Genomic DNA, 25,119 nt, shown 5'->3' with positions numbered 1-25,119 from the left:
ATTGAAGCCAGGCCCAATCTTTGGACCTTTCAGATTATATAAAATCATACCTTTCCTTTTTGCTTAGAGCCAGTTTGGTTTGGGTTTTCTTCACATGAGATCCAAACAGTCCTAACTGCTGTATCTCGGAATGTACTCGAATCACACCCTCTTCTGCATCTTGGCTCAAGGTATTCGCCAACCTGCATCACCTCTCCTCCTTCTCACCCATTCACATTTATCTATTTTCCCAGATTTGATCAAATTTCACCTTCTGCATCACACTTTGTCTTTCTAAATTCCTCAGGCATGTATTGTCTTGACCAAACTTTTGACACTCACTGCACACAGGCCAATAGGTAACAACCTTTCCTGAGCATATTTCCCAAAACCTATACAAGTTCCACGATGCTAGAATCTGAACCTTTTTTGCATTTTCCAGAATGCCTAGCTGACTGTGGCACACATATTAGGGACATAGTAAATGTTTGTTAAATTAATACAGAATGTAATTATTGTAGTTGATTATGTACTTTCTAAATAACAAAAAAATAGAACTCTAAGCCAGTCTATAATACAAAAGAGTAAAAAAATTACGGTATTATGAGTTAATATTTAAGAATATGATTTATGTCTTAGATATGATCAAATGCTTACATCAGATAAAGTTAATAATCTCTTGTACTCATATATTTAGCTACTCAGTAACCATTATTGTGGTCCAGTAAGCACTGTCATATATGGTATCTTTAGAATTTTAATTGTGGCTATAAAATTAACTTGCCTCTAAAACCTCTGCAGTTCAAATTTTACAACTGAATTCTGTAGCCCCCACATGTCGTTCAGGACAGATGATCCAGCAGGGATAGAGAACATTATGTCAATGTATATTTTTTTTAAGTATTGCTATAAAAATATTTATCATCCAACTGATCATTTTCCTCACAGAAAACATTCAAAACAAAATTTTCCCTCAGAAGTGCTGTATCATAGATTTAAATCTGGGGCCTTTGAACCATTTCTGAAAGGCTGTTTTCCTCTTTTACTCATCACAAAAAATTCCCACAGATGAAGCAAATAGGGTCTCTGCTTCCTAACGCCTGTCTTTATGAAGGAAGGTCAGTCTCAGCTTTGATGGTCCGCCCAAACTCAAGGCCTCCCAACAGCCTTATTGTTTTATTAGTTACTTTGCTCACGGTGTGCTGCTGTGTTGAACCGACGTGAACGGACTTGCCGCAGAATTCCCAAGGGCTCCTCGGTAAGTTATCACTTCATTAAGAGCTCGTAAGAGAATCTGAAGCCTGCATTATCACATTTGGGTGCTAATTATCACAGGTTAGAGGTGAGCAAGCAATCTCTTGAGATTCTGAAGTTGACCAGGAATAACCAAATAGGGAGCTCTAATCTAGTTACTTAAATTACGGGCCCAATGACGATGGCTACATTGCATGTGGGGCTACAGCCAACTAGCAGTGGACTGGGTGATGCTGAGAAACAGACGGAACAACTGACCGGACAGCAGAACATAGAGACACGAATATAAATCTGTCCTGCACAGAAGGAACACTGTGTATCCCCACCTCAGACTGTAAGCCCTTGGTGATCAGTGTTCTCAGGAGCTGTGAGATGAAGTGTGAAGACCTAGGAATGGTAAAATCATGCCAGTGACCTCAGCAACTCAGGGGGCTACACACATAGCAGTTGGAGATCTCAGAGACATTCATATCCATCGTGTTTTGGTGTCTGCCATAGTACCAGGCATGCATGAATAAGAGACAGTGCTCGCCGGATCCCAAGGAAATCTGTTCCAACAAGGGACACCTCTCCTGCATTTGGCCAGTGGCTTCTTCTGTTATAATGAAATGACACTCCCCCCAACACAGTACTCAGATGATTGAAATCCTTCTTTCTGACATTAAATTTGGAAATCAGTGTAAACACCTGGGATGGATCCATCTGGCCAATCTTTGCAATGTTAGAGCAGAAACACAGCTCGAGGAGTTAGGTCGGGAATGAAGTGAGACTGTGGATTGGAGCTTTACATTGTTTCTGCCTGCCTGAGTCGCCCACGTCTGTGTGATGCGTGCCCTGTCTGGTAGCTTCAGCCTAATCCTCTTGGAAGCAGCAGCAGGGGGAAGTCAGGAGAAGTAGCTTTTGGTCCTAGCTCAGCAGATTATGCGACCTTGGACACGTTTCCGAACCACGTCGAGCCCCCATTTCCCAGGCCGTAGACTGAAGGGGACGTACAGCGCGTCACTCCTAGGGAAACGTGCACCTAGGCAATACTACGAATATGCTGAGTATCACCATCAATCTACTACGGTGGGTTATGTTTTTCTCCTAGCAAACAATAGACCTTCCAGTCTATGGATCAAAAATATTTCTGTTCTGCACTACGTGCAGGACTTGCAAGAGATGCACCTCGTTTAAGTTCCGAGGCGATGTTTTCTGTCGTGGCAGTAATTATTGGATTTAAGCAACTGCATTTTTCAGAGGCAAACGGTGACTGCTTTTGCTTTTTCGCTTTTCTTAATTTATTGCCAGCCGTCACAAACAGTCTTCATTTCATTAATAAAAGAACATTATTGTGCATGTTGCCTTTGAGCCCATCCATTATTCATACCACCTAGGAGAATGAGCCGGGGATGCAGCTGTTGGGGCATTAATCTCAGAAACCCTCTCCTTTGCTCGCCCTTACTCTGTAGGGACTGAGTTACGATTTGCTTGCCACTTTGGAAATGTTTTGCTTGCTAGTAAAATTAAACTGACACCTCGATTGATATATCCACCCTCATTTATTTTGGCTTGCTGTCATGCTTATTATGGTTCTGTTTTGTTTTGCTTTAATATCCTTTTGGGGTCTCGCCAGCAACTGCACAGTATCTGGATCTATGACACGGTAGTTCCCTAAAGCGAAGGTGACCATTTAAACGGCAAAAGGAGGCCTCCTGGAATGAAACCAGTGGCCTTGGAAGCTCCCGTCCGGGTGCCACTCTCAACGTGGCCCCCGTTTCCCTGGACGGAGCTGCTCCAGGCTTCTCCATCACACTTAAACACGAGCTCCTCCCACTGATCGGGTTCTTCACAGAATCCCACCCTGGCCCAGCTCCGCAGGGGGTTTCTGGTGGCCCTCCCATCACAGGGTTAAAATTACAGCCACCTGCTGAGCTCAGGTGTCTGGAGGGTCAGGATGGCATGCTGCCTCCGCCCCTCAGCCCCTGACTTTCTCACAGCAGAAGCTAAGCTTAGTTGCCATCTTGTTTGACCTTCATCCTACTAGTCACCTAAAGGACAAATGCAGGCATAGTTTATCTTTAAAAAAATCTATGAAAATTTGGAACTTACCAAATAAGGAGGCAAGTTAAGGGGTAACTCCTTTTATCACAAAAACTATTTTTTCAGCTTTGTCAAAGGCTTCCTCTGGGGTTGCTATGGTGGGTTGCTATCCTAGAGCCTCTCTGTGATTTGATTGTCCAAACTCTCTTTTACCACAAACTCCTAACAAGCACATTTCCTCAAAATCAAGTTTTCTCTCTACTAATGGTCCCTCCATTGGAAAGTTCATTCATTCATTAAGTTAACAGATAGTTATGAGATACCTACCACATGCCAGGCATTCCACTAAGTGGTGGTGATACAATTTTTAATAAGCCCATCAGGTGGCGCCTTTTAATTTAGAACATTTTTTCCCCCAGAACAGGTGTTGAGAAACTTTCTCTGGAAAGGCCAGTTAGTACTTTAGGCTTTGCAGGCTATATGGTTCTCTGACAGACTGCTCCACTCTGCCCCTGTAGGGCAGAAGTGGCCACGGGCAATTTATAAATGAATGAGTGTGGCTGTGTTCCAATAAAACTTTATTGATAAAAACAGGCAGTGAGCTAGATTCAGCCCACTGGCTGTAGTTTGCCAATCTCTGCCCTAGAGGTAACTTTTTAAGTTTATACTTCATCAGGATCTCAGGCTATTGATTAAGTAAAGTTTAATGCCCCGAATTTATGGATAATCTACATAAAAATTATTCAACAGTTTATCCCAATCTAAGCATCAAAAAAGTTCATAGCTCTACGTTAGTAACAAATGCTTAGATCCAGAGAGATGATCAGTTGTCACAGGAAAATCTATCTCTTGCATGGAGTGGGTGCTCTTGAAATAATCTTTTCTGGGTTCTTCCTTTGGGCTGGGTCTGTGAAGGAGGCACTTTTGCACAGGCATCTCATTTAATCCTCACCTCAGATTTGGAAGGTTGATAATACTCTTCTCCTTTTATAGATGGGGAAACGGAAAATCAGAGAAGGACCATGTACCTTGCCCAAAGTCAACAGACAGGAAGTAGCACAGGCTGGATCCAAAACCAGGGCTTCACCAAAGCCACGGGCTCTCCATGCACCGAGCTGCCAGTCTTTAATCAGGTTTGTTTATCTCAATTTTCAAGACTTTTTAGTTTCTAGAAGTATATGTATTTGACTCATATTTGAGAATTTGACTTCAGTATATCGACATTAACACTCTTTCCTAATAGAACAATGGTGTGTCAATACTTACGATTAATCTCTTTACGATGTATTCTTTCCTACACATTAATACCCAAAAAAGTCTAAATCCTATCAGTGACCATCACGGGGGAATATATGGAGTCAAAGTAGGGCAGGAACAAATGCGTAGAAAAGAGGGCAGACGTCTTTTTAAATCATAAAGAGGGAAAGAAGTTTGGGCAGCAAGATTAAAACCAATACAATACCACAGAATTTCCAATCAATACTGAATCACTACGAATCTCAGGAAAACTTACAAAATTTCAGTTCAGTTTACCCCCATCGGTAAGTCTTAGGACACCGTGGCAATTTCTCATTTCTAAGGATAACAAGTACGTTAAGTTTTAAAAAGACAAATCTATACTGTTGGAATCCTTTCTTAAGGGGGCTCTGAAAATAAAATGAAGCAAAATAAAACCTCCAAGAGTGAGCAACCTGTTCGACTTGGTAAAACCCCACTGTGGTCTCACTAGCCTTGGGTTAGTCTCAGCCACCGTCTGTGGGACCGCGACCCAAGTGCTGCTGCCCAGCTCCTGAGACTCTTGGCTACTTGAGCATCTGGCACAGCTTCTCGGTGTTTTTCTCTATAATCCCAGTTTGAGTGGTTTTGAAGTTTAAATCTATGCCTCTTCTATATGTTAACCTTTCTGTTACCCAGGGAGGCTCCAGCCGGGATGGGGAGGCTGGTTAATCCCTTGCTAGAGCAGAGGCCTCTGCCCTTCCTTCCCGCAGCACCCGACACTCATCAGGGGCCCTTTCTCAAGGGCAGAGCAAAGCCAAGGCAACTTTCCCCAAAGCAACCTGCAGGGCATTGCAACTCGCTGTGTGCCTTTGGAACCCTCTTCCCACCATGTGGGGGATTCCTCTCTGCTTTCACGGGAACCCATCTTTCAGACCGACACCAAGTAAGATGCATCTGACTGACCCCGTTCCTTTTGTCACCCGGGCACCACAGCATTTAATAGCCTCACGAGGACTGTGCATGCGGAGGCGCGCTCTGCCTCGTTACTCACTGTTTCAGGATGGTGCCCCGTGCCCGAGTCCAATATGCACATTTGAATCACGTCACGCCTGGGAACTCAGCCCCCCTTTAGTCCTAGCCCATCTCCACATTTTATCTTATTTAGAGTTCTCAGCATATGCCTTGTTTTGATATTTGTTTTATTTAATTGGGTTCTGGCCGTTGCTTTGTCCTGCATGCAGAAGATGCAGGAATTCTTCTCCACGAGTTGTTGGGCATGGCTCCTGCCACAGTGACAGCTTCACTCGGGAGAGGAAGAGATGTGTGTGAACGCATCCCCTTAGAATAAGGTTGCACTTTTAGGCGGGGGATATAACGAGATGTGAATGTTTTCCAGGGGCTTGTAGCCCAGCCATAAGAGGGTGGAATGGCCCAGGCAGCCCATTCCTGGGAGAGGGTCCCCTGGACTCGGGGACAGAAGCAAGTCTCCTGGAAAAAGAAGCCATGCAGGACGCTGCTTCCCTGGTTACAGCCTGTAAGCATTTTTCTGTTGGAGGCAGGAGAATGAAGGAGAGGAGGAGAAGCGTGGTCCCCACCATTTCTCCACCATCACCAAAAAGCCTGCTAAGAGGACCTGCCAATTCTGAGCACCCCAAAGACACGTTTCCCCAGCTTCTGCCCTGACATGAGCTACTTTACAAAATGCAAGCGCATCTCCCAAGTGTTTTGCTCAGAGCAGTGAAAACAGCCACGAGCATTTGTAAACACAACAATTGAGAGCGGGGATGTTTCGTCCGCAATGATTGTTTGTGTTCGAAAGTTGGCTGCCACCGTGGTTAGACAAATGCTCCTACTTCCGTGGAGATAAAAGGCAAGCATTTGCGATCAGTGAGGAGAGTGTGTTCGTTCCAGGGCTAAATGGCATTATAAAACTTCCTAATTAAGCATATACGCTGAGGAGTTTTTAGCATCATTTCTCCAATTTAGCTTTACATACTGGGTGCGCTGTTTAGTACACATTAACTATAAACATTGTTGTTACTGCCCCCAGCTGGAAAACAGAGCAGTTTATGTGTGGAAGAAAAAGGAGATGATCTCCCATCTGCTCCTGCCCATTATTCAGGGACATGGCATTTTGTCTGCTGATGGGAACCATCACTGGGATTTAGTCAAATGGCCTTTTTATACTTGGTTACTTTTATTAATTATTGTGTTTATTTGGTGTTTTGCACTCACCCTTAAGCCTCCAAATTGAGTAATACAATTTTCCAGAGGTTTTTTTTTGAAATTAATTTATACGAGTAATTTGGGTTATCAAAAGTGCACAACTATAGACATATTTGATGCCTATTTTTAATTGTATATTATCTTTCCTCGTATATGTTTGCTTAATATGCCTGAGGTTAGGAGACATACAACTGAAAAAGCACGGAGCATGATGTGAGTCGATCTATATAAAGAACAAAACCAGCCAAAGCTAATGAATGCGGATAGACTCCAGGTCAGTGTTTATCCTCGGGGCTATGTGACCCTCCCCGGAAGGGCGCTGGGGGGCGGGGGTCCTCTGGGGGTGCTAGAAATGTTCTGTGCCTGAGCTGGGTGCTTGCGACAGGGGTGTGCTCAGTTTGTGAAGATTTGCTGAGACAGGCACTCACATGCATTCTTCAGAATGTACATTATCTTTCAGTAAAAAGTAAAAGGTGGATGGATCATCTTCCATGTAAAAAAGTCAAAAAGAAGAGTCTGCACAAAGGCAAGTCATGACTGATTGGCCACCCCCTACCCCCCAAAAAAGGTTAAAAATAAAATGGAATTCTTTCTACATTGATAAAGCTCATTTACTAGGTAAATAAAAGGCAGGGGTGCAACTCCTACATGCAGGACCCATCTAGAAGATACAAATAACCTTCTGTGTCAAACTGACTCTAAAATATTGTTTGAAGTTTGGGTATTATCATGCTTTCAGTAGACTTAGAAAGCATCATGATCTTAGATATTTGGATTCTGTGTCAAAGGTTGGACTTTTCTGCTTCCCTAAGGCCTTTGATTCTAGTGTCTAATTGTAGAAAAAAACTGAGTAATATTTGGGGGTTAAAATTGTGTTTATTTTCTTCCTTTCTCTTTTCTTTCTTTCTTTCTTTTTCTTTCTTTTCTTTCTTTCTTTTTCTTTCTTTCTTTCTTTCTTTCTTTCTTTCTTTCTTTCTTTCTTTCTTTCTTTCTTTCTTTCTTTCTTTCTTTCTTTCCTTTCTTTCTTCCTTTCCTTTCTTTCTTCCTTTCTCTTTCTTTCTCTCTTTCTCTCTCTCTTTCTTTCAGTTTAGTCTATTCCATGAAACAGCATAAGGCAGCCACTATACTACTGCAGACAGGCAAGATCATTTGGGGGAAACAAATGCCAAACCCAGTGGAATTTTTTCTTAGCAAACGCTCAGATGTGGAGCTTTACCTGGAGATCATTTCAGAAACATTAAGATGGAGAAGAAGAGTTGCCTAGGACTTCTCAGAGTTCATTTCTCAAACCATCAAAAACCATCAAAAACCATCCTGCCTGTGGAGAACTTAAAGAGACACAAACAATGCCCCTGGAAGGAAATGCCAGGGCGGCTGACTGGAATAGAAAATGATTGGATAGAATTCTTAACCCAGTTTTTAAAAAAAAAGAATCGATACCTCCCATAGTCCCTTTTGCTTGAGCAGATAAGCCAGCTAAGTGATCTGACAGTTACAAAATATCAAAAAATAAATTCATGCAATAGCTAGTACAGAAAGGGATTTCCAGGGGGAGAGAAGTAACAATCAAACAAAAACAAAACAAAACAAAAAGGTGGAGAATTGGAAAACACAAGCTTACCAACACACACAATGCATTCTATAGCTCGCTGTGCTCGGAGGAGCTTCTAGGACTAAGGTGTAAATGCATTGTTTCATCCATCTAATAAGGTCAAGGTCGGGCTTGATGATTTTAAAATGACAGTATATACGTCTAGAGAACATATACTAAGGTACTATTGTTCTCCCATTTGTTAAGGGACAGAAAAGCACTAGAAATCATTGTTTAATCAGCAACATCAGGAAAATGCTTTGACATTAACACTAAATATACTGTCCTTTTAACTGTAAGGAAAATTGATACTGAGCATGTGCAATGGAAAGAAAGCTGGCAAATGTCAGTGTGAATAATGGGTGAAAAAAAGGAATGAGGGGGTGTGGCATCTCAATCAAGATTAAAATGAAACTGATAAAGCAGCATATGGACTGGATAACAAATCAAAAGCATGTTTATCCACTGAAGAAACTGGTTAATGGAGACTGCCAGCACGTTGCCATGGAAACACTGACTGTTGAGCTGCACCATCTCATACCTTATCCAATACATTCCTGGTTGTTGGTAGTAGTCCAAAGACCCTGATCTCTTGATGGTAAACCCGTGGTCCAGCTGAGCAGAGAGAAATGGGGGCAACTCAGTGGATCGACATTGTGCTAAAGGATTACGACTCCAGACCAAGCTGATCTTCATTGACTATATATGTATATAGAGTTACGATGCCTCTTGTGCAGGGTGACTAGCTAACATCCTAGATCTGCACATGGAAAATAAAAAAGGCAAGAAAAGACACTAATCCCTCATGAATAGCTCGGAGGCCAATTTGTTAGAAAAGATTAATTTTTCAAACAAGTTTTTGAATGCACATTTAATAATATCCTCTCAATTTCAAAAGATGTACACCCCTCTTCATATTCTAAAGCAATGAAAAATGCTTTACAATAAAGTGCTGAAATCAGTGTTCGCCTCCTAAGAGAAAGCAGATTGGCCCACCCCATATCTTACCGCATCAAGCTTAAATTTGAGGGCTTCATAAATATGAAATAAAAGATGGAAAGAACTAGGTTTTAAATGCCTATAAATCACAGCAATTTGGATTTCTTTCACTAAGAGTTAATTTTCAAAAGTGGAGCTACTCTTAAAGGTGAATCAGTTACATTTACGAACCAAAAAGATATAGTATAAAACAGTAAATCTTCTCCAAGGAAATACAGAAAATAAAATGAAAAGCTTTTCACTGTATGTTAAAAATGCATATGTACAGTTACGTGCTTATGATTAACAAAAGGTACAATAAATAGAAGACAGGGTAAATTCTCAAGGTGGTTCCTCCTGGAATAAGATGTTAGCCTTTGGCTACCTAGGAATAAAAGATTCAATCCCCAAATTTGAAAAACAATAATTATGCCATATGCCCGCTCCCCAGTTCTGCCCCTGAGAGGATGCAAGTTGACCACCTTTCTTTCTGGAGAGGCTCATGAGTGCTTTCAAGTGTGGTGCCGGCATGATGGGATGACAGTTTCCACTGCTAAATTCACAAAGGCATTTCAAAAACATGCCAAGGCACCAAGCGTTTAAAAAAACTGCTCAGGAGATTTGGTATTCTGGTTATAAACTAGGCTATGCCAGTGTTCATGGAACGACAATGTCAGATTTTAATCTTTCTTTAAAAATGTAAGTTCATTTTATTTAGGAAAAAAAAAAATCGAAGTACAGTTGCTGTTAGGAAGACGAAGGCCTGCATTTCTGTTTCAGCCCAGGGATGGCTACTTCGTAACTAGCTCTCTATTGCCACCTACAGGCGAAGAGTCTCATAACACTGCATTCGGGAGTGCCCTGGTGCAGAGGTCTCTGGCTTTAGAAAGAAGCTTCCCACTATCACAATTATTTGCACACTGATTAGTATGGATTTGTCCAATTAGACTGAAATGTTCTATTTGCATGAGCAAAATGCAAAAGAAGGACTTGAAAGCATTAGGAAAATTATCGGTTAAAATAATAAACTGCATTAAATGAGGAAAAATAAATTGGAACTGACATCTGAGTCATCGGTTCTTCATCAAGCTGAGCAAATCTAATAAGGCCTCCCTCCCGTCCCTTAGCTCTCAAGAAGTCCACCGTTAAAATGTCATCTCTAATTCCATTTTATGTCTATAAATTGCGTTTTAATAACCTTTTGTTTCCCTTCCTCTGTTCCGTTCTGGTTTCCTTTGGTTTGGTTTGGTTTGGTTTGAACGCCCCAGCTACTGGGAAAGGTAGTGGAGGGACGATGGCGTCCTTCCGAGGGGCAGAATGTTGCAGTTACAAGGACAGCGACGAGTTTCCTTCTGCCTAATCACGCCGCCTGACCTAAACGTCAGGCACCTTTTCTCCTTTGAGAGGGGCCCTAGGAGCCCGGTGAGCCTCCAGCTGGTAATTACTCTCCTCGCCAACTCGAGGACCTCAGTATAAAGTTATCATTTGTCCTTTCTTTGGTCTTCATAATGTAGGGGGTGGGAAGCAGAGAAGAAAAAAAATGACAACATGAACAAAAAAACATTAAGGTTCGGAACCATGAATACACGTTAAACTATGTTCATGTCATAAATTACACCTGTGACGAGAGCCGATTTGTTATGACAGCATGCTCTTTTTCCTCTGTCACTTGGGGAAAGAAAAAGTGTCATGAATTCCTTTTTGAGCAGATAGTGAGGTTTTTAACGATGGAAAGAGAATTACCAGTTAAAGACTAATGACTTAACTATTGATTTCCTAAAAAGACAAGCTGATTGATACTACATGCTAAATAGTATATGTATTTTTTAATTTGAAAGGGTGTATATAATTTCCAAAAAAGCAGTCCTATTATAATGGCAATTCAAAATAAAATATATCATTTGATAGCCTCTGGGGAGAGCATACATGCCCATAGGAAAAAAATTCTGTCTGAATGAAATTTATGCTGAAATCAGTTTTTTTCCCCTATATCTATCAAATGGAAGTCGTTACAGTATTACATGAATTACAGAAATTTCCATCATGTGGGTGAATTAATAATTATATTCCATTATCAAATTGTCAAATAATCTTTATAGAACCTACCATCTATGAAGGCTATTCCTTCCATCTCTCACTTCTGTTCTGTCTTACAGCAGAACATCATTCCTTTGAAATTATACTTTAGTTTGAATTGGAATACTATTTAAAGCCAGGGCTCCTTTAGTGTGTGATGGTCCCCTGGGTCTTAGTCTTTTAAGAATGGGAACATGGTGATGGAGTATATATTGCCTTATCCAGTGCTTATCCAGTGAAAGGTAATTATAAAAGCAGCCAAACTGGCTGGTTTCTAACTTGCAGCCCCACTCTGCACCTGGTGACCTACCCCAGGTTCTTAGGGAGGGTGTGGACATTTATAAAGGAGAGATACACAAATGCATATATTATGGTAGATGATGCATAAATGCATATATTATGGTAGAAGATGCATAAATGCATATATTACAGCAAAAGATGCACAAATGCATACATTATGTTAGATGATGCATAAATGCATATGTTACAGTAGAAGATGCATAAATGCATGCTTTTATTATAGTAGGCCAGCTTCTCCTGAAACACCCCCTGAAATTTACAGCAATATTCTCTTTCAGGTTTGAAATACCGATAGTGGTCAACATGTGAATTGTACTTCACAGTTGACAAAGCATTTTTTCAGATATTTCTCCAGAAAGTCAATTATTTCTAGTCTGAGTTGAGTTGATTACTTTTTTCCAAAACTTTGTCGTGGATAAAGAGATTAAAGAAGCATGCAACTAATGCACAACTCAACACGCACAGCCCATTTTACTGTCTGTAAGTGTATTACCAGTTGGTACAGTTTCCATGGAAACACATTAGTGATGAACTGAGAAACTGATAAATTAAATTGCATTCAAGATGGTCCAGTCATGATATTCAGAGGGAAAAAAAACAGTGGACCTTTAATCTTCAGATACTAACTGGGGAGTGGGGTTTTTTTTTTTTTTTTTTTTTGAGCTCTACTTAGATGAAGTTTTAATAAACTCACATGGATTAGGTTTCAAAATTTATCCAGGTTTGATTAAAGTAGGATTTCCCCTCCAATCCGTGTTGTCTGTCTATTGGAGAATTGCCCTGAAATTCCTGCTCTTGGTCACTAGAAGACTCCCAGAACACTGTGAACAAAGCGTACTGGGCAACCAAGGCAAACTTAACCAAAGACTAATTAAAATAAAAGACCAGGAGAAACAAAAACAAACCCCAAGATGACAGAGGTGGAAAAAGCACCTCTAGCAGCTGTAAGCCCTCAGCAAGAGCAGAAAAGCAGTCCTTTTCATGGACAAGCGTGCTGGCAGTCCACTCCACAAGAAAAGGGTGGGACCAAACGTTTTGGAATAGGCTTAAGTCTTAGATGAATGATGAAAACAGAGGATAGCATGTCTGATTTTGTTAAGAAACATCATGAGACTGTTACTCTCAAAAATTCCTGACTGCATGTTAGCTGATAACAAAGAACACTGACGATCTATGAAGACATGGACTCTGTACTTCTGCACTGAATTTCCTTAGAGAGAACTAGAGAGCTGGGGGGAGGTGGGGCGAGAAGGACCACTTGTTACAATGTTAAATCCCCAGCAGCCCAGAGGGGGCTTGGGGAAGAGAGTGCGTTCTTTTTAGTGCTGTCAGGGTCCTCAGGAGCCGGTTACTCAGACTCACGTAACTCCCTGCTGAAAGGGTTCAACCCCAAAACAAGAAATGCAAACAGTACAAGAGCGTGCACGCATGCATTTGTGCCACCTGCACATTCTGGAAGCGCCTATCGAATATTCAGTAACCCAGATCTTGGACTGATTGTGCCGTATTTGGGTTGTCACTTATTTATCTTTAGCTTTATGTGGAGTTCTAGCACAACCGAGAAAGAAAAAGAGGAAGAAAAGCAAAACACCCGTAGAAACAGATAAATATTCAGTATTGCTGACGAGCACGACATCTGTTTAGTAGCATAAATATTTCTCAAAATTCGACAGTGTAGTGTCTAAGTTCTCGGTTTAAAGAAGAAAAACAGCTCAAGTGACTTCACATTGACTATGTTAAAATGTTCATACTCTGATAAAAGGAGGAAATTATTAAAAACTCAAGTAATCTGGGACCTGAATATATTTACTCTAGAATATGACACCAGGAAGTATAAGGTTTCATTATTTCTCTGCCCAATTTAATCTTTGCCTAGAGCTGCTATCAAATTGCATGTAGAGCATGTCTGCATGTATGGAACAGGGAAAAAAAAAAAAAAGCCTTGTGCACCCGCATCAACAAAATGTTCCAAGACTCTCCGCTTTAAAAACAGAAATTGCTAAGGAGCAAGAAATCGTGATTTCTTTGCATGTTCACAGCAATTCAGCTTCACGAAAAATCTTTCTGGGCAAGCTTCCTGCCACGTTGTGCCTTTCGTTTGAGTCTCGTACAAAGATCGACAGTATTCCACTCTCTCTCTGCCATGTCCTCCCGGCTTTCCTGCCCTCCCAGGTCCTGGCAAAATGACAGTCTGAACTCTTTTTGCTCAGAGCCCAGAAGTTTGCATTGGCGGAGTCCAGTGTAGGGGAGGCCTTCTGCTTTCAAAAATAAATCATGAAATTACTATATCCTGCAAGACCCCCTGGAGGTGTTGGATAATGATGTGACTCCCAGCGAAATGATCAGCAAAAACGCATCTCATGTGTAAGCCCCCGACCTCCCCGCCGTGCTTTCAGTGGCCGAGCTGCCTAGAGAAATGACCCATTCTGCTGTCTCTGGGTAGGATCTCCTGCGCAATGCCTGTCTCCGAGGTGGGTTGCTTTTAGAAAGTTATAGGTGAGTATTTCAGATGCTTACTGCTATGACAGAGACGCCAGCTGCCGTGCTGTTCGGCTTGGGGCCTGTGTTGAAATGCTTCTTTATCTTTCCTGCTACTGACAGCTGATGTTCATTTTCTGGGAGACCATCATCCTGGAGGAGAAAAAAAAAAAAGAAATAAAATAGGAGAAAAGGACCAAAAAAAAAATGAGATAAATGGAAAATGAGGCCAAGATATTCCAGGAAAAGGCAGTGATCTTAAAATTCAGAACATTTCAGGAAGAAACAGACCAACATCTTCTCATTAAATGTTGTTGTTGGAAGTCCTGATCCAAGGGCGCCTTCATTTCCCCTTTTGCTCTAAAACTAATTTGTGGTGTCATCTCAACCTCAGAGTTTTGTCCCTAAGTAAAATATGTTTTTTAAATATCTAATAAAATTGATTTCAGCTCTAGAGACATACGTCAAAGAGCAAGTTAATCTGGACAACTACCCCCCCTCCAAAATCAATATAAACATTTTTTTTTCCCCTAACCCAAGCGTTTTATCCTCTTAAGCCCATCATTCAGATCCAAAGCCAAGGAAACTGACAGATCTGGGCTCACGCAGGAGCCGGTAAATAAACTCGGGCTGGCTCTACAGCTACTCAATCTGTCACTCTATAATCCCAGACAAGCTTCCACATAGAAAGTTCTCCCTTAAGCTTCTTGTTTTGGGAATTGAACCCAAGACCTCATGCACGCTAAGCATGCACACCACCACTGAGCTATTACCCTCCCCTCCTTCCCTTAAATTTAAGTCTTCCTTGTGGCCTTCAGATCATCTCTTTTTATGACATACTTGGCATTGCAGCTCATTTTCATTAAGGCATCTGTTCTCCACTGGAGCCATCTATGATGGAGGCTGGAGGAGATTTCCCTCCTTCGCTAAATACTGTTAGAATAACCATAACCAGAGTCCAGAGCAGGTGCCACCACTTACTAGTGCGCGATGAAGAGACTGAGCGATCCTTGAAGACAGACTGTCCGCTATAGAACCCCCACGTCTTAGCATGTACCTTGGCACACAGTAGATGCTTAACAAATATTTGTGGGATGAATGGATAATCAAGTGTTTGTTACTGTCTGTTTAACCCAAAATTCCTGACAAGATTTCAATGCCATCTGTCATTTTCCTTCTCGCCTTCCTCCCCATCATTTTGCACGGAATTTCTTGGCTCCCCCCAGGAAAACAGAGGTGCTGCTTTCCAAGTGCCGCATGCTGGCTCTTTTACATAACCTGGTCTCTCCACCTGGGATTCACTCCTTTTTTCAGCCTCAGGCTACTCATTTCTGCAGCCGATATTAACTGCATGTCTGCCGCGGCCTAGGCACTACAGTAAGTGACGGGGAAGTAACAGCGACCAAAAACAGGCACAGGCTTCCCTCTTCTGACCCCTGTGGTCTCTCTTTTTCTTCATAACTTGGGTCCAAATCATCTGTTCCCATTTTCCTGCTATTAAGCATAATCTGTTATAATGGTTCCTTTATAAACTCCTAATGCTTTTTCATTATATATTTTTGCACTATTTATATTCTTTTTGGTGTTAGAAGATTTTGCATATATGTTATATATATAAATGTATATATGTGTATACATCTCAACTCCTGCCCTTTTGTAACACACCTCCCACGTGTCTGCAATCTTTAATATAAACACTTGGTTCAGTGCCCTACGCACAGTGGATGCTCAGTTTACGATATTCTTGGGCTGATTTATTAATGGCTAGAAGAAGGAACAATTATTATGCTACTAACTCACATCTGAAACCAAATCTAGAGGATGGAGGCTTTCCAATGATGCAGAGTGAACTGAAAATTTTTTTTTTAATTCTGTATTGAGAGAAATAAAATGAAGGTCTGTTAGGGTAGCATGGGATGATACTTGGGGAGAGAATGGAAACAGCGTTGTCTGAAGTGCCTACTACGTGCAGGACTACGTCGGGGAGGGCAGAGTGGGGAGAGGAAATGATCGCTGTCCACCAGACCCTTGCAGGCTAACTGGCGGACAAGGTAGGCACACACCAGGTCAAATGACAAACAGGCCAAGAAGATAAGAAAGAGCCATCGCCAGGCAGTGGGCTGTGTGGCTCAGCTAGAAACACCGAAGGAGCTCAGAAGAGAGGACATATTTTCAGTGAATGTGGACGTCATGAGGGATAAGGGATTCCACCTGGTCCTCCTGGAAGGGAACAGACGGACAGGTAGAGAGGAGGACAGGCAATGTTTCGGTGCACGGATGTGTGCCAGTGGGAAGCCACGAGGCATGTTTGCCAACAATGGGTCAACCACTGGGAGAGCGATGGAAGAAAAAGCTGGAAAACAGGGAAAGACAGGCCACAGTGAAGTCCCCTGAAGATCTGGAGATTGAAGCCTTACTCTCAATTAGGAATAAAGCAATGCTTTCTAATAAGAGGGTGTAAGTGCAGGAAGTGTAGAGGACCACTCTCCTCCCTTCATCCAGGTCCCAATGATACAAGCGGAAGAGAAGTGTGATGAGAATCAGAGAATTAGGGTTAGACAGGCTAGAGTTTTCAACACAAGGGCAAATTCAGTGGTGTGTGCACAACTTGTGAATGAAACAGCAGCCCTTGGAATCTACACTAGAACCTGGGGAGGATTTAAACACTGGGCAAGGGATGGAATGATGTGCCTTTAATGAAGGTATCACAATTTGGGGTTCTGCTGGAAGGAAAGGGGGCAGCCTGATACAGTGGTGCCCCACTGCGCCTCACGCCCCAAAGTACACATACACTTCTAGAGTTCTATTAAGGCTACCTAAGGCAAAAAGATCTGTATGAGCTTCAGGTTATAAAATAGGAGAGAAAGGGTGAGGACGGGAGCAAAGCTGAAAGAGAAAGGTGGGAAGGGAGGAAGGCGCCCAAGAGTTAACCATTATGCGGCCTGGTGCTAACGTTCTACATCTTCTTCATCCTCAGATCATCTTCTACAATATGTGTTGTTAGTCCCATTCTGAACATGAGCAAACTGAGGTTCTACAAAGTTACATAATTTGCTGTAGGTCACAGGGCTAGAAGGTGGCTGAGTCAGGCGTGCACCAGGTTGGAACCCTGTGGTCCGCCCACCACACCACGTTGCACTGTCAAGGGCACTGAAGGGCACTGAGGGCAGGGCGTTGGCTACAAAAAGAGGTCCAGGAGTGTTCAGTGGAATGACTCAGGGAGTCATCTTTTCCATGATGAAAGGAGCACAATGGTCAGGAGGAAGGAGGACTGAACTAGGGGCTGAAAAAAACCAAGAGACTATTTGGACAAGCCCTGATGGAGCCCAGGAAGCATTTGGATGGAGGTCATTCAAAGGGATGCTGAGCACCTCCGGGGGTCCAGAGGGATGTAGTGAGAAATTAGAAGCTTCTATGCCCCGGAAAGACTGGGCAGCCACTCATCTGGGATGTCAGAATGTGCCGTGTTAGGGCCAGGACTCTCGCATCCTGCGTGGAGCAGCAGGCAGTGCTGGACGGCTGGGCTGACCCTGGGTGCCGGGAAGGTGCTCTGGGTTGTGGGGTGGGCTCTGACTGGTGGGTCCAGATGCAGAGAAAACAAATAATAGGGATTCCATACAGGCAGCCCCTCCTTCACTTCCTGAGGGAGATTCATCCCCTGCTGCACAATCGCTTCTCTTTCTCACTTCCCCACGACTGCCGTTTTGGCCAGAAATTTCCCTTCACCTGGCTTTTTTCTCCCTGCCAGTTTTCCAGCTTCTCACCACCCTCACAATGGACTCTGTTATCATTTCCCAGCTCTGTCCTGGTCCTAATCTCCTGTCAAGACTCCTAGCAACTCTTTCAAACGTTGGGGCCTGGGGGTTCAGGCCTCCAGCTTTAAATTCGAGTGAAGGTTTCAGCTTCCCTTGGGTTATTAGTTCACGCTGAAGCAATGAAAGTAGTGAAACAAGTTGTCAGAGAGGCTTCTGACTTCATAAATCTTAAAACATTTCAGGATTTTTTCCCCCAATGAAATAGGGTGTCTCAGCTAGAGAAGGTAAAACACACGCACACCCGAGTGCACACACTGACACACACACACATACACACACACACACACCCCAGCAACTGAAATGTCTGCAGAATCTCTGTCTCAGTTTTGAAGGCTCTGAGCATAATTGGATTAAAAGACATGGCTTTACGGAGACCTAATCTGTACCTAAGGCTGACAGAATGGCGGAGGAGATTTAGCTAACGTACTGTCTTGCATCAATAAAATAAATAGGGCCATGAAAAACACACATTTTTATATATACATCTTCATCGCCATTATTCCGAATAGACTATGTGCCAAAAATGTGCTGTGAATTTTCTAAACGTGACACACCTGGCAGTACGTCACACAGTAGTTACAGCCTTATTACCACACGCTCTGGTATGGAGGCTCTGGGAGTACTTTCTGAAGTCTGACACGGGCTGGTTGTAGTTTGAGGTTCGTGGGTTTTGATTTAGAAATTCCCATCCGCCACTTGGCAGAGCATTGCAACCGACAAGAACAAAATTAGTTTGCAAAATGGAAAATGAACTCTCCCAGCTGTCTGTAGGAGACCCAGCCTCCTGGTCTCCATTCCTCTAGCGGATGGATGTGTCGGGGAGGAGCTGTGGGGAGGGGTATGAAGCTGGGACGTGAGGTCACTCAGTAGAGTGAATTCCTCTCTTTCCTTGGGGAAACCGCTCCAGGGGTCATGCTTTTAGAAAATCCTCCTTCCTTCATGGAGTTTTGTTTTTGAATCATGGATCTGGATTTCAGTCTATGCATTGCCAGACTCTAGTGTTAATACTATCTGTAAATTTATGAGAAGCATGGCAGTCTTGAGCAGTTCACTACCGGAATATTCTGATTTCGTTTAAAACGATTTGAACAATCCCAAGAACATTAGAAGGCTCTTCACCAGCAGTTCCATTCCACAACCCAGTGCGCGGCCCCTCGCCTCCAGTTAACCATCCCCAGCTGTACGACATCCCAGGATTTCTGACTCCCTTAGCTTGGCCCTGTGTATCCTCCACGCCTACAATTCACACTGCACTCGGGGAGAACATGTGAAGCAAATTAACGTCTCCCTTGGAGAATGGACAGGATAAGATGCCCAAACGGAGAGTGGAATTCCACGTCAGTCATTTACGATTTATGAACCCAGATAAGTAGTTTCATTTATCATTACAGTAGCATTGCAGGGTGCTCTTAATTGCTCACAACTATTAGACGGATGCTTATATATTTTTGTATGGGTAGCATTGATTTTTAAGAGCATGGAATAAAAAAAACATTATCCAGGCTCTTGCTTTTTCTTCTTCATCTTGTTCTTTTTTTTCCTTTTTGAGTATCTTGGCTTAGTAGTATCTTTTCAAAAGAGTGTGTAAGTGAGAAAAAGGAAGTAAAATAAAATGTAAAGGCCAAGAAGGTGACAGGTAGTTGTGAATCAACTAAACACCTACACTTGACTTATTTAAGCCCATCCTTTCCGCTAGGACAGAGGATCTCAGTCTTGGTCTCACATTATAATCACTGAGGAGCTTTAGATGCCAATGCAGATCAGTATCAGAATTGGGGGGGGGGGGACCTAGGCGTTAGAGACTTTTCTGAGCCTCAGTTTCCTCATCAGGAAAATAATTAAAGGTAAAACACAGATCCATAGAATTACAGCATTGAGACGGACCTTTATCCTATGGTATGAGGGAAATAACATGGGATAAGGTAGGTCAACACTTTGAAAATAAAATCCAACAATAGTAATATATTGGAGATACCGACAATTTAATCCTAATTACGAAAAAGAAAAAATCTTGGAAATGTCATTTAAGCCTCTGAACTTAGTCACTAACCTACGTTTTCTACCAACAAGGTGTCCATTTGGGAAGACAGTGACAACCTTCTCCATAACCCCTGGAATGATCCAGATATATTATGGTCTATTCCATTCTCATAGAATATGTGCCTGAATCATATGGTTCCCCACTAGATGAGAAATAAGGTAAATAAATTTGGCTAGGGCAATTCCTGTCGGTATTTTGTGGCTGCTTTAAAGGAAATAGCTGCTACGTTGGAGAACACCACAAGCTGACCACATTATCTACATGGAGTCTGGAGCACACAAACAGGGTCATTTTTTTGGATGAAGGGGTTTCCGCCTTAATCAAGTATCAATTTGTACTTTATCAGCACGTAGCAACGGATGATAGAGCCTTGCTCAGACTCACACTGGCCAAATATTTATCACGTACTTGTGGAGTTTCAGCAATTAAGATTCTCTCACTCACACTCCTCAAATATAAAATCCTCTCTCCATCCTCATAACCTGAGAGGCTGATTCTACTGTGTCCATTTCACAGACAGGTTCAATGAGGTGAAGTGATTGTCTCGAGGTGACACAGGCAGGTGAGCTGGTGCTGCTTCCGGGAGTCTCCATCCCTCTCCGCACACCTGGCTGCACACTGATGCAGCCTGTGTCTACCTGGCTCACTGGAAGCATCCAATGAGAGGCCTCGCTCGTGGCTCTTCCAGTAACAGAGCAGAGGTCCAAGACACCACGGAGGATGGTGGGATTTGCACCCAGAGTGTATTAAAAAAGAAAGAAAGAAAGAAAGAAAGAAAGAAATGGGAGCGTAGAGGAAACACCTGGAGGAAGGTTAAAACAAGTGAATTGGCTGACTAGATTTTTCGATTCTGCTGCCCTCACGCTCTGCCCTCTGTTTCATAAGAGACTGCCTTTTCAATTCCAAGTGCACCAGGAGAAAAGGGCACCGTATAAGCAATAGAGAAAATTAGGACAAATGGGAGTGCGAGAAGGGCTCTCTGACGACTTCCTTAGGGCTCATGCAATTATTATTAGTTTTTCACCCCTTAGGTAGTGTCCTCTGCAGTGATCAGCTATAATTTGATCTCCAAATGCAAAATGTCTTGTTAACTGGGCTTCCTTTTAAATTCCTAATTTATTGGCTTTGATTGTTTGGTTGTTCATTTGCTGCACTCGGAGACCTCGACAAATACTAAATGCCGGCTGGGAAAGCTTAGAGACTTTTTTTTTTTTCACTTATTAGAGACAAAGGAAATAAGAAGTTTTCTGATTTAGTTACTACATAATTTCAAAAGTTAAACAATCACTTTTATATGTTAAGTTTTTTTAAGTTTTTTTTTTTTTGCTAAAATCAGTGTATTTTTTTTCCCTTAGAATCTAAGGTATGTAAGAGTTATATTAAAGGGTATTTAAATTTTTAAATCTCTTAGATTATGCCCTAAATGTTATCCTTGCTTTTAGGAAACATTTTTAGGGACTCTCAGGGGAAAAACTAAAATGACAGCAGAAGTCCAAGGCCCAGAGGGAGCCTCGGCTAAGTGAGACCATGTGTTAACAAGTGTACAAAGCTGGTTGAGAAGGAAGAACATTACCACTGAGACATGTAGACGCTGCCCTAAGAAAACGAACAGCCCAGTTATTCAAAGGGACAGCCAGAAGTCTTCTTAACTTTGTTTCTCTGCCCGACTGAGCTGGGAGTTACCTTCCAGCAAGTATCCATGCCCTGCCTGAGCTGCTTCTGCACATGTCAGTAGGGGTTACGTCAGTCCCCGGTTATAGTTCTCTTACTACATAGACACAATCAGTTCATGTACGTGAGGCGGTTACAGCAGTCCCGGGTGGACACTGTAAGTTAACCACTCTGTAAGTATTTTTATTTTTATTATTATTATTATTATTATTATTATTATTATTATTATTAAAAACAAAGTCTTATCAGCTACAGAGACATAGACGTAGGGTCAAAAATAATGACCTCTCAGGAGAATTCTTTCATAGCTAAAGAAATGTCCTTAGAGCCTTGCACTCAGACAGCAGCAGCAGCGTCTGGGAACTTTCAGAAACGCAGCCCCTCACGTCTGCTGCGTTACTGATCTGCATTTGAGTAAGATCCCCAGGTGACGGGTGAGCTGTTCAGGTTTGAGAAGTGCTGCACCGGGGAACTCCCAGGCTTATTCAGAGGCCCCTGGACCTGTATGCTTGGTAGAAACGGTGCAAAAGCAGCACAGACTCAGAAAACTTACTCTGTCTCATTGATGTATTTAGCCCTAACCTGGACCACGGAATGGAGGTTGCGGGGGTAGGGGGTGGCGACCACGTGTGCCTTCCCAGTAGGAGGCAGTCCCATCTCAATCAAATGAAATGCTTTGTGCAAGGGACCATGAGAACACATGTCAGCACAGATACATCAGAGGCTCCCGTGGAACGAGTCTGAGATCCCAGAACTGTTCTGGCATGTTTGAGGGGGAGGAACAGACATAAGCACAACACTTTAAAAAGGAGGGGACATCATTAAGAAAGCTGCAGTTTTAACAAGGAATGTTGGGAGTAAACACCAGGAAAGGAGGAAGTCACTTACATTAACCCAGGGATGTTCAAGGACCTGCACAGCTGAAAATCGCTGATCAACATCCACCAACAGCATCATGGTAATGAGCTCCTGTGAAAGGAAACATGCGATGCCATTTGTGTCTAACATTTAAGGTAAAAATCAGGGTGTTTTCAGGCACAGAAGCTCTCTTAGTTTGGAAAAGCATTTGCCAAAGCTCTAAATCTTAACTGTATCAACTCAGCTTACCTATAGCTACCTAACACCTTTTAAAGGAAAGGTGAATATTTGGAATTATAAATATATAGCTTGCCATTGAAAGAAAAAATAAAAAATAAAATTAATATTAAAATCAAATTCATAAAAATGTTTTAGTAGAAAATAAAGTACACAGTTAAAGAATTAATATTCCTTTCTTTGTCTAGAATTTTGCACTTTACAGATTTCTGAATTACTTTAATATAGAAATCACATTTTAAAAACACTTTAAGTTTTCACTTTAGCATCTGAAAGGAGAAATGGATTTTTTTTCCCTTCTAACTGCAAGATTTGAAAGAAAGGAACGAAGAAAGACATATAGAATTGTCAACAGCTAGTTGGTAACAGAAATAATTCTTTAGTAGCCAAAAAGTTCAAAGGAAATCTGTTAAAAATGCATTCAAAAATGTCCAGCTCAATCAATAAAAATAAAATAGCATCATTAAGCAGCAAATGATTTAATGATTCTGAAATTAACGAAACTTCTCTATAAGCTCAAATTTATTTGCACCAGGAAAGCACAGCTTGAGTTTTAATGATGAGTGTGTCATACATTTGTCTACTTTGGATTAGAAGTTTCCATGTAAGAAAAGGGTTAGATATGTGTCACCTGCCCCCTTCCATGCACAGGCTCTGTGTGCTGCTCCGTGATGGTAATGATTGGTTTCCAATGACGCAGAGATTCTACCTCCACTTTCTCACTTGGTCCAGGATTTAATTAAAGCAACTGTCATGTGTGATGCCCTCTGCAGGACGCCATGGGGGTGAAGGGACGGTCCTATCTGTTACTGACTTGGAGCTCTCCCATTATGCAGTGATAGCGCTGAGATCTGGACAGGGTCCTGAAGAGCCTGGTGAGAACCCCACCCCTGCAGCTGTGTCACCCTCTCCTTTCACCTGTGTGGCTTTTCTTGGATACTCCTCTCAATTTCCCACATTCTCCTATGTCCAGAGGTTGATTACTGGACAGTTGGAAAAAATGAGAGATTTGGTCCCAATAGGCATCATTTTCTATGGAAAGTGGCCAGGCCTAAGGAGTCAGCTTTTAAATTGAACCCATACTCAGGACATTGCGAGTTAGACAGTGTACCAGATGCATGTAAGAGTGTATGTGTTATGGAGAAAAATAAAGCAAAGGGTGATAAGGTGAGCTAGGTAGGGGTTACGAGCTGCAGTTGGAGGGAGACACTGTGGTCCGGGAAAGCTTCACTGTGAAGAGGACATTAAGCCAAGACCTGAAACAGGTGAAACAGTCAGCTATATAGAAAGCGGGGGCAGGCTCAAGCCTGGTGTGGGCAGCTCACAGCAAGAGGCTTCAGCAGGGGAGATGGGAGTGGCAACAGGGAGGGATGGAACCAGGGGACACAGACACTTGATAAGTTCAGACAGCTACGAACAGACGATGACTGTGACCTCTAGGAAAATCTAGTAATTAGGACTAAAATGCAAGCAGAAATCATATTTAAGATACCATTCATTTCTCTCCACACAATGATTCCCAATCAATAATTCCATTAAGAGACACAGACTATGAGGAAGAGGAAGGCACTGGAAACCTACCTTTGCAGAATCGGAAACATTATCCCAGTAAGGAGAAGGGAAGTCCACTTGCCCCATCAAAATCTGATCAAAGAGCACCTCCTGGTCATCGCTGCTTCTGTTGAGATGAAGGACCACAACAAGGAATAAACAGCACGACACGGAAATGTCAGCTCAGGGTGTGTCTTTTCATTCTTATGCATTGGAGCCCTTCCTTTCCCCATAAATGTGTAAAATGTGTTTTTAAGCAATTCAAAATGTCAGCATGGAACTGTTTTGGCAAATTAAGAAAAAAATGAGTTTTTAAGTTACATGGGGAAGATTTATGGAAGGCATGTGAATAAGCATGCACAACATGGAAAAAATCACAGGCACTGCAAGCGAAGTTCTATCATGTTCTTTTTCTGCTGTAGGCTCCTTTGGGCAAGCAGGCCGAATGCATCACTCAGAGGACGGAGAAATGTTTTGTTGCTGCCCGTACCCGCGGAACGGAGGGAAGCCACACAGCAGGATGTAAGTGATTACACCAGCTGCCCAGATGTCCACCTTGAGGCCATATCTGAAAAAGTAAGTGATGCAGAGTTAGCAAAGTCAGGCCAGGACAAATGATGGGGCATGGTAAAACAGACGACTCTTCTAGCATAAACCGAAACCCAAACCAAAAAAAATCAAAAACAAAACAAAACAAACACTAAACTACAACCCACTGGCTAAACAGAATTCAATAAAATAATAATTAATAATAATAATAATAATAAAATTAAGGCACATAATTAAAAATCAAAACAATGTACAGGCTTATATCCAAATATCAG

General features: G+C 42.2%; 1 protein-coding gene and 1 long non-coding RNA gene across 6 annotated transcripts in view; one reads left to right on the top strand and one right to left on the bottom strand.

Moving 5' to 3' along the window:
* Nucleotides 1-25,119, bottom strand: part of DCLK1 (doublecortin like kinase 1) — a 298,064-nt gene that overhangs the window by 9,791 nt on the left and 263,154 nt on the right. For 3 of the 5 annotated variants that reach the window (XM_032496295.1, XM_032496297.1, XM_032496296.1), the window contains exons 13-16: nucleotides 24,786-24,863; nucleotides 24,326-24,422; nucleotides 22,538-22,618; nucleotides 14,162-14,275 (exon numbers count right to left, since the gene is read on the bottom strand). In XM_032496295.1, the coding sequence (XP_032352186.1) occupies nucleotides 14,162-14,275; nucleotides 22,538-22,618; nucleotides 24,326-24,422; nucleotides 24,786-24,863 (370 nt within the window). Of the gene's footprint in view, nucleotides 1-8,831; nucleotides 8,906-14,161; nucleotides 14,276-22,537; nucleotides 22,619-24,325; nucleotides 24,423-24,785; nucleotides 24,864-25,119 lie in introns of all 5 variants that reach the window. The other 2 variants (XM_032496299.1, XM_032496298.1) reach the window with 1 other exon arrangement.
* The window catches only part of LOC116668562, a 43,545-nt gene continuing 19,184 nt past the window's right edge, over nucleotides 759-25,119 (top strand). The window contains exons 1-3 of the long non-coding RNA XR_004325704.1: nucleotides 759-6,973; nucleotides 23,518-24,483; nucleotides 24,718-24,817. This is a non-coding gene — a long non-coding RNA (uncharacterized LOC116668562). The remainder of the gene's footprint in view (nucleotides 6,974-23,517; nucleotides 24,484-24,717; nucleotides 24,818-25,119) is intronic.

The sequence above is a fragment of the Camelus ferus genome, chromosome 14 (genome assembly GCF_009834535.1).
Source record: "Camelus ferus isolate YT-003-E chromosome 14, BCGSAC_Cfer_1.0, whole genome shotgun sequence".
Lineage (NCBI taxonomy): Eukaryota > Metazoa > Chordata > Mammalia > Artiodactyla > Camelidae > Camelus > Camelus ferus.
Note: the sequence above shows the minus strand (reverse complement) of the source record. Positions and strands in the feature narration are given on the sequence as shown.